General features: G+C 32.7%; 1 protein-coding gene across 1 annotated transcript in view; it reads left to right on the forward strand.

The window, feature by feature from the left end:
• Positions 1 to 7,283, forward strand: part of SLCO1B7 (solute carrier organic anion transporter family member 1B7 (putative)) — a 74,295-nt gene extending 67,012 nt beyond the window's left edge. The window contains exon 13 of the mRNA XM_025401671.1: positions 7,088 to 7,283. Coding sequence (XP_025257456.1) covers positions 7,088 to 7,283 — 196 coding nt within the window. The remainder of the gene's footprint in view (positions 1 to 7,087) is intronic.
• The last annotated feature ends 3,236 nt before the right edge of the window (positions 7,284 to 10,519 follow it).

The raw sequence follows: 10,519 nt of genomic DNA on the forward strand, positions 1-10,519 counted from the left end.
GCTCACACATGGCCCTTATTTGTCACCTGTGTTCACTGCTGGATTGTTTAAAGTGGAAATTTTTAAAAGAGCAGTTATTTTCCAATTAATACACAGAAAGTTAAATGATTATCTTATGATTATTAAAGGACTTTATTTTTTAGACTAGTTTTAGAATCACAGTAAAATTGAGGAGAAAGCACAGAGATTTCTCATATCCTGCCTGCTCCAACACATGCATAGCCTCTCCCATTACCAACATTTCCCATCAGGGTGGTACATTGGTTACAATTGACAACCCATATTGACGTATCTTTATCATTCATGATCCATAGTTTACATCAGGTTTCACTTTTGTTGTGGAACTTTCAATGGGTTTGCATGACCATATAATGATATATAATCCACCATTACACTATCATAAAAAGTAGTCTTGCTGCCCTAAAAACCCTCTGTGCTCTGCCCTCCTTTCCCTCTAATCCCTGGAAACCTCTAGTCTTTTCACTATTTCCATAGTTTTGTCTGTTTGAGATCACATAGTTGTAACCATACATTATGTAACCATTTCAGAGTAGCTTCTCTACTCAGTAATATGCATTGAAGTTTCCTCTAGGTGTTTGTTTGATAGATTATTTCTTTTTAGCATTGAACAATAATTTATTGTCTAGATATACCACAGTTTTGTCTACTGAGGGACATCTTGATTGCTTCCAGGTTTTGGCAATTATAATTAAAAGTTCTATAGATATCTGTGTGCAGTTTTTTTGTGTAGATACAGATATCAACTCCTTTGGATCAACACCAAAGTGCAATTACTTGATCATATGGCAAAAATATGTATATTTTATTTAAAAATGTCAGACTGGCCTCAAAAGTGTCAGTATCATTTTGCATTTTCTCCAACAATGAATGAGAGTTTCTGTTGCTCCACTTCCTTATCCACATTTAATGTTTAGTGTTCTGGATGTTGGCCATTCTCCTAGGTATATAGTAGTATCTCATTGTTGTTTAAATTTGCCTTAAATTTGCATTTCCTTGATGACATAAGATGTGAAGCATCTTCTTATATGCTTATTTACCACCTCTACATTTTCTTTGGAGAAGTATCTGTTAAGGTCTTTGGCCCATTTTTTTTAACTGTTTTTTTTCTTTAAATTGTTCAGTTTTAAGAGTTCTTTGTAAAATTGAGCAGAAAGCACAGAGATTTCCCATATTTATTATTTGGATGTCTTTTGTGAATATTTTCTCTCAGTCTGTGTCCTCTGGCTCTCATTTTATCATCTTGACAGTGTATTTCTCACTTACTCAGAGAAGAATTTGTTTTTGTTTTTTTTTTTTGTTCAGAAATGGGTCTTGCTCTGTTGCCCAAACAGGAGTGCAGTGGCACCTTCTTAGGTCACTGTAGTCTTGAACTCCTGGGCTCAAGCGATCCTCCTCCCTTAGCCTCCTATTGATGTAATTTTGGGATTATTTATCTTATTTAGCTTATTAATATAATGAATTATATAATCAATATTTGAATACTGAATAAGCAAGACAGTTGAATACTGAATAGCCAAGACAAATTGATAGTTGAATGTTGAACCAGTCTTGCAAACCTAAGATACATGCCTGGATAACTGTTCTATTCAGAAAGTTTTAATTTTAATGAAGACCTGCTTATCAATGATTTATTTAATGAATTGTGCTTTTGCTGTTGCATCTAAAAAGTCATAAACAAATCCTAGGTGGTTTTCTCCTGTGTTACCTCATAGATTACAGTTTTACATTTTATATTTTTTATAGTTTTACATTTTACATTTGTCATTTTGAGTTAATTTTTGTGAAGCATAATTTCACTATTTTGCATATGGATATCTAGCTATTCCAGCACCATTTATTGAAAATATTAACTCTTTCTCTATTGTATTGCCTTAGTTCTTTATTAAAGATCAGTTGACTATATTTAAGTGGGTCTTTTTCTGGGCTATTTGTTCTTTCCACTGATATATTTGTATATTATTTTACCAAAATTACACTGTCTTTATTACTGCGGCTTTATAGTAAGTCTTGAGGTCAGGTAGTATCAATACTATCATTTTGTTCTTTTCCTTGAGTATTGTCTTGGCTATTCAGTATCTTTTACCTTTTCATATAAACTTTAGAATTAGTTTGTCAATGTCCACAACATAATTAATGAAGATTTTGATTGGGAGTGCATTGAATCTGTATATCAAACTGGGATGAACTGACATCTTGACAATATTGAGTCTTTCTATACTGTACATGAACATGGAATATCATTTCTTTTTTTAGTTCTTCTCTGATTTATTTAATCAGAATTTTATAGTGTTCTGCATGCAGCTTTTGTATATATTTTATTAAATTTTTACCTCATGTTTCATATTCAGGGGTACCAATGTAAATAGTAATGTGTTTTTAATTTCAAATTCTACTTGTTCATTGATAATATATAAGAAAACTTTTCATTTTGTTATATTCATCTTGTATCCTGCAATCTTACTATAATAGCTTATTAGTTCCAGGGTATTTTTGTCTATTATTTGAGACTTTCTACATACACATATGTTAAAAAAAAAAAAAAAAAGACAGTTTTGTTTCTTCCCTTCAGCTTGTATACATTTCATTCCCTTTTCATTTTTTTTTAAATCACATTAACTAGGATTTCCGGTACCATGTTGAAAATCAGTCATGGGAGGTGACATCCTTTCCTTGTTCCAGACCTTGGCAGGAAATCTTTGGGTTCTTTGACGTGAAGTATGATAAGTGTAGGATTTTGGCAGATTTTTTTAAATCAGATTGATAAAGTTCTCTATTCCTGGTTTAATGAGAGTTTTAGTCATGAATGTGTGTTTGGTTTTCTCAAATGCATTTCTGCATTTTCTGATGTGATCGTGTGATTTTTTTTTCATCTTTAGCCTGTTAATATAACGAATTATATAATTCATTTTTGAATGTTGAACCAGTCTTATAAACCTGAGATACATTCCACTTTGTTGTTGCATATAATTTTTTATATAATTTTGGATTCAATTAGCTATTTTTGAGAATCTTTGCATCTATATTTGTGAGATTTATTGCTCTGTAGTTTTCTTTTCTTGTAATATGTTTGTCTGCTTTGTGTAGTAGGATAATGCTGACCTCATGGGATGAGACAGGAACTATTCCTGCTGCTTCTATCCTATGAAGGAGATTATAATGAATTGGTATAAATTCTTAAGTGAGTGTTTGATAGAACTCATCCATGAGCCCACCTTGGTTTGGTGATTTCTGTTTTAGAAGGTTATGAATTATTGATTCATTTATTTAGCAGATATAGGCCTATTCAGATGGTCTATTTCTTCTTGTGTGAATTTAGGTAGATCGTATCTATCAAGGAATTGGTCCATTTCGTTGAGGTTAATAAAATTGGGGCCATAGTGCTGTTCATGACATTCTTTTTTTTAATCCTTTTAAGGTCTATGGGATCTGCAGTGATGTTCCATCTTTCAATTCTGATATTTATAAATCGTGTATTTCTTTCTATCTCCATTAGCCTGGCAAGGGGCTCATCAATTTTACTGTTTTTTTTTTTCAGTGGAATAGCTTTTGTTTCTGTTGATTTTCTCTGTTCATGTTCTGTTTTAAATTTCATTGATATGTGCTCTACTTTTCATTATTTCTTTAATTCTGCTTACTTTGAATTTAATTTACTCTTCTTTTTCTACTTTGTTAAGGTAAAAGATTAAGCCATAGATTTCAGATATTCCTTCATTTTAAATATATGCATTAATGCTACAAATTTTTCTCTAACCCTGCTTTTGTGGCATCCCATAACTTTTGATACTATAATTTTATTTTCTCTTATTTCAAATATGTTTACATTTCTCATGAGATTTCACCTTGACTCATATGTTTCTTAGAAGTGTATTGTTTGATCTTCACATATATTAAGATTTTCCAGTTATCTTTCTGTTATTGAACTCTAGTTTAATTCCATTGTGGTCTGAGGAAATACGTTGCATGATTTCCATTCTTTTAAATTTTTTAAGAAATGTTTCATATCTCAGAATGTGGTCTATCTCAATGAATAATCCATGTGAGCTTGGGAAGACTTTGTAGTCTGTTGCTGTTTGATGGAGTAGTCTACAAGTGTTCATTATATGCTGTTGATTGATAGTGTCATTGAGTTAAACTATGTCCTTACTGATTTTTGCCTGCTAGATTTGCCCATTTCTGATAGAGGCATTTTGAAGTCTCCTAACACAATTATGGATTCATTTACATTAATTCTCCACTTATTGTCAATAGGTTCTTAGAAACTGACATTAAGCAAAACAATATACTGTATGCCATAGGAACTTAACTCTTGTTTACACCAATTATCTGTGGTAAAATTGGTTTCATTATACAATATAAAATTTCACTTAAATTTACTAGTTTTCAGGAACCTGTTGACCATGTTGAGGGCTTCATTTCTTTTTGAAGTTCTATTATTTTTTCCTAACATATTTTGATACTCCATTCTTAAAAGCTTACGTATTAAGAATTGTTATGTTTTTCAAGGGACAGTAAGAGAACTGATCCCTTCGTTATTACGTAAGGCGTTTTTTTAATCCTTGATCAATTTTCTTGCTTTGAAGACTGCTCTGTTTTAAATATAGTAACTCCCACTTTCTTTTGATTAATATTAGCATTAATTCCTCAGTCTAATTATTTTTAAATCAGCAATGAACAAGTGGAATTTGAAATTAAAAACATTTTTTAAAATATTTCATTAAATCTTTTATTAAATTTTTACCTCATGTTTCATATTCAGCGGTGCCAATGTTTTAATCCACCAACAATCTTATTAATATTTTTTGAGACAGGGTCTCACTCTGCCACCCAGGCTGGAGAGCAGTGGCTTGAACATGGCTCACTGTAGCCTCAACCTGCTGGGCTCAAGGGATCCTCCTGCCTCAGCCTCCCACGTAGCTGGGATCACAGGTGTACACCACCATGCCTGGCTAATACTTGAATTTTTGTAGAGATGGGGTCTGACTTTGTTGCCCAGTTTGGTCTCGAATTCCTGGACTCATACATTCTTCCTTTCTTGGCCTCCCAAAGTGCTGGGATGACAGACATCAGCCCCATGCCCAGCTAATTTTGATCTTTTAATTGATGCATTTTGATCATTGACATTAAAAGTGATTACTAGTGTAATTGAATTAATATTACCATATTTGTTACTATTTTCTATTTGCTGCCCTTGTTCTTTGATCCTATGTTTGTCTTCTACTTTTTGTCTTCCTGTTGTTTTAATTGAGCATTTTATATAATTTCATTTTATCTTATTTATTAGTTTACTAGTTGTACCGTTTTAATTAAAATATTTAGTGGTTTTCCTAGAGTTTGCAATAGACATTTAGAACCAATCCAAGTTTACATTTAAATAACACTTTATAACTTCACAGACAGTAAGAGTACCTAATAATACCAGAATAACCCTCATTCTTCCTTCCTATCCATTGTGTCATTGCTGTCATTTACTCCACTTATGTGTAATCATACATAAACATATGAATAAACATGCAAATTAAATACTATTAAACACATTGTGCCATTATTGTTTGGAACAAACTGTTTTCTATTAAATCAATTTAGAATAAAACTGTTTTTGTTTTACCTTAACTGATTTCTTCTCTGATGTTCTCCCTTCTTTATATCCAAGTTTCTGACCTATATCCTTTTCCTTCTCTCTAACAAACTTCTTTTAACATTTCTTGAAAGACAAGTGTACTGGCAAAACAGTCCCTCAGTTTTTTATTGTGCGACAATGTTTTTATTTCAACTTAACTTTTGACAGATAATTGCACAGGGTACAGAATTTTAAGTTGGAGGTATTTTTCTCTTAACACTTTAAATATTTCAGTCCACTCTCTTCTGGAGTGCATGGTTTCTGAAGAGAAGTCTGTTATAATCTTTTACTCCTCTATACATAAGGTTTTTTTTTTTTTTTTTTTTTTTTCTGGCTTCTTACAGGATGTTTTCTTCATCTTTGATTTTCTGCAGTCTGAAAATAACAAATCTATGCATAGTTTTTCTGGCAATTTTCCTTCTTAGTGTTTTCTGAGCTTCCTGGGTCTGTAGTTTAGTGTCTGACATTCATTCAAGAAAAACTTTCAGTGCTTATTAGTTCAAATATTTCTTTTGTTCCTTTCTTTCTCCCCTTCAAGTATTTCCATTATACACGCATAGTTATCACAAAGTTCTTGGCTATCCTGTTTTGTTTTGTTTTTTTTCCTCTAGTCTTACTTTTCTTTGCTTTTCATTTTGGAGATTTGTATTGGGATGTACTTAAAGATAGTTTCCTCAGCTGTGCTCTATCTAATAATAAAAAAATTAAGGTATTTGTCATATCTGTTGTAGTATTTTTTAATCTTTAGTGATTCTTTTTGGTTCTTCGAATTTTTATCTCCTTGTTTACATTGCTCATCTGTTCTTGCATGCTGTCTACATTACTCATTAGAGCCCTTAGCAAATTAATAACAGTTGTTTTAAATTTCCATTTTGATAATTCCAACATCCCTTATATACCTGGATCTGGCTTTCAATCTTATTCTTTTCAGACTGTGTTTATTGCCTTTTAGTATGAGATTTGCAATTTTTTCTTGACAGCCAGACAAAATGTACTGGGTAAAAGGAATGGCTGTATATAAGCGTTTATTAATGTGGTGTAAGGTGCTGGAGAAAAAGTAGCATTCTACAGTTCTATGATAAGGTCTCAATCTGAGACTGTAACTCTGGATTGTGAACTTCAAACTTGCTTTTCAGTTTCTCTCTCCCGCCCTTGGGTAGAATGAGATGGTTTGAGGGGGTTGGAGCTGTATATGTTTCTCCCTCCCAGAGGAAAGCTAGAGACAGCCGGAGTTTAGTTTCTGTAGCTTCATATTAAAAAAAAAATAACAATAGGAAAGAATTTTATGTCCCAATGAAAAGAATAAACAGAATTGCTTTCTTAATATTTGTGTCTATAACTTCTGTTTGTTTGTTTGTTTTTTCTTTTAAGGTCTGCATACTGGGGAGAAAAAAATGTAAGCTATTTTTCACAATTTAATAATCTATTTTCCTTATTCTCTTTTCACAGAAGAGCCTTCTTCGGCTTGAAGGTAGCCCTAGTGTTCCCGGTACTTGTTTTACTTACTGTATTTATTTTTATTGTAAAGAAAAAATTCCGTGGAAAGGATACCAAAGTATCAGAAAATGAAAGACAAGTAATGGATGAAGCAAACTTAGAATTCTTAAATAACAGTGAAAAGTTTGCACCATCTACTGAAGAATAGTAAAGCGTGTAATTAAGGGGAGAAAAAACAAGCTATTTTGCTGCTGTTTCCAACTAATGCATTGATTCAGTAAGATGTTCCTTTTGTGGTGTTCTGAGTCTTTTCACTGAGAGTTCCTACATTCTTCACTTATGATGCAACAATGAATAAGCCTACGAATTTATAATGAAACAAACTATAAAAAATGGTACCCATGGTTAGGACATAGCTATGCATTTGTAGTTTAGAATACATGATTCATAAAAATTTAAAGTGAGAGTAATAGTTAATATGTAATAGAAGAAAAAGTACTTGCTCAGGTAGTTGTAACTCTTAATAAAACCAATGACTAGAATACAGTGGAAGTAAAAAGGCAGAGATAGATAGCCTAAATAAGGAGAAACGCCTGATGCCTTTTTTTAAAACAAAATAAAACCGTTTAGACATTTTACTTAGGCCTAAAATCTAGCCAGGTTTTATGCTACAATGGTATCTATTTTTCATGTTAAATTGTACATTACTCAGAAATTATAAATCTTATTAATTTATAATTTGAAATTGTGTTTGCTAGCCACCTTGATGTATTTTCTTCCAACGTCCCATTAAGATACTACTGAAAAAAATAGAAATATCCAAATATTTGCAAGGTATAATTGTCAGGCAACATATTACAGCATGTGTTAAGTTTCTACTAGGCCTATGGAAATGGTTTAAGAAAAGCTGACTTTGATTTGAGAAACAAAACCCATTGATAAGATGTGTCTTCATTGCATCTGTCTGTTCTCTGAGAGAAATAAAATCTGTGTCACTCTCTTGCATACATGTTTGTTGGTTCATCATGCACAAAAAGATATCTTCCACATCTCTACAAGCCAGGCAAGACAGAGGGAAAATAAGATCAAACATTTAAATATTGCATTTTCTAGTAGCAACAACTCTACTGTAATGAATGCTAGAGGTTGTAGTTTCTTATTAATTGTTTTAAAGATTTTTTTTTGGTATCAGAGTCAAGTGTAAAAATATATTTTCTTTTTTTTATTATACTTTAAGTTCTAGGGTACATGTGCACAACGTGCAGGTTTGTTACATATGTATACATGTGCCATGTGGGTGTGCTGCACCCGTCAACTCGTCAGCACCCATCAACTCGTCATTTACATCAGGTATAACTCCCAATGCCATCCCTCCCTTCTCCCCTCTCCCCATAATAAGCCCCAGTGTGTGATGTTCCCCTTCCCATGTCCAAGTGATCTCATTGTTCAGTTCCCACCTATGAGTGAGAACATGCGGTGTTTGGTTTTCTGTTCTTGCAAAAGTTTGCTGAGAATGATGGTTTCCAGCTGCATCCATGTCCCTACAAAGGACACGAACTCATCCTTTTTTATGGCTGCATAGTATTCCATGGTGTATATGTGCCACATTTTCTTAATCCAGTCTGTCCCTGATGGACATTTGGGTTGATTCCAAGTCTTCGCTATTGTGAATAGTGCTGCAGTAAACATACGTGTGCATGTGTCTTTATAGCAGCATGATTTATAATCCTTTGGGTATATACCCAGTAATGCGATGGCTGGGTCATATGGTATTTCTAGTTCTAGATCCTTGAGGAATCGCCATACTGTTTTCCACAATGGTTGAACTAGTTTACAATCCCACCAACAGTGTAAAAGTGTTCCTGTTTCTCCACATCCTCTCCAAATGCTCGTCATCACTGGCCATCAGAGAAATGCAAATCAAAACCACAGTGAGATACCATCTCACACCAGTTAGAATGGCAATCATTAAAAAGTCAGGAAACAACAGGTGCTGGAGAGGATTTGGAAAAATATATTTTCAACAAATGTAATTATAGACCTACTTTAGAGATTCTGAATTCAAGCATTTGTGATATAGCTTGGACATCTTTAAAAAATTCCACATGATGCTAGTATTCCATGATAGACAGAAAGCCATGTGATAAGACAAGGTATACCTGAGTGTAGCAAAGTCACACAAAATAAATATTACTAGAATCTGGGAAATGGCCTGAAAGTTATATATATACATACACAAATACATACATATGTAATTTCCTATATATACACACACATATAAATGTAACTTCATATATACACACACATATATATGTAACTTCCAGTGTGTATATATATACACACACATATACATACATATATAAAATAGTATTAATATACATAATTAATATATGTATTAATGTTTTCCCAGTCTGAAAACTAGAGAAAGGAAACATTAATCACGCAAACAGAAACTTGAGGAAAACCACACATTTGCTAGGTTTGTAGGTGTCATATAACAAATTTGATGGGATCATACACACTCACTCACATAAACACACATACACATATAATCATACATATTTATGGAATACAATGTGATGTTTCAGTGCATGTATACATTGTGTAATGATCAGATCATGGTTATTAGCTATTGATCGCCTTACACATTTATTATTTCTTTATTGTGAGTACATTCAAAATCCTCTCTTCTAGCTTTTCGAAAGATACATTATTTTTAGCTATAGTCACCCTACTACACAGTAATTACCAGCAACTTATTCATCCTACCTAACTTTAACATTTTACCTATTAACAAACCTCTCCCTATCTTCCACTTCCGCTGTTTTTCCCATCTTTGGTAATTGCTATTCCACTCTCAATGCCTTTGAGATCAATTTGTTTAGATTCTTCACATGAATGATATCATGCAGTATTTTTCTTTCTATACCTAGCTTATTTCCCTTGACATAATGTTCTCCAGGCTCAACTATTTTGTTGTAAATGACAGGAGTTCATCTTTTTTTGTGGCTGAATGGAGTTCATTACGTATATATACATCACATTTTCTTTATCCTTTTCTCTGTCGATGGCATTTAGGTTGATTCCTTGCCTTGGATAATATGAATAGTGCAATAAACATGGAAGTGCAGAATGACTCTTCAACATATTTATTTCATTTCCTTTGGCCCTATACCCAGTAGTGGGATTGCTGGATCATATCACAGATCTATTGTTACATTTTTGAGGAACTGCCATACTGTTTTTCATAACCCGTGTACTAATTTACATTACCAACAGTGTATAAAACTTTCCCGTTCTCCACAGTATTGCCAGCATTTTTTTTTTTTTTTTTTTTTTTTTTTTGCCTTTTTGATGATATCCATTCTATCTGAGTTGAGATGATATCTCATTTTGGCTTCTATTTGCATTTCCCTGATTGTTAGTGATATTGAGCATTTTTTT

Source organism: Theropithecus gelada, chromosome 11, assembly GCF_003255815.1.
Source record: "Theropithecus gelada isolate Dixy chromosome 11, Tgel_1.0, whole genome shotgun sequence".
Taxonomy (NCBI): domain Eukaryota; kingdom Metazoa; phylum Chordata; class Mammalia; order Primates; family Cercopithecidae; genus Theropithecus; species Theropithecus gelada.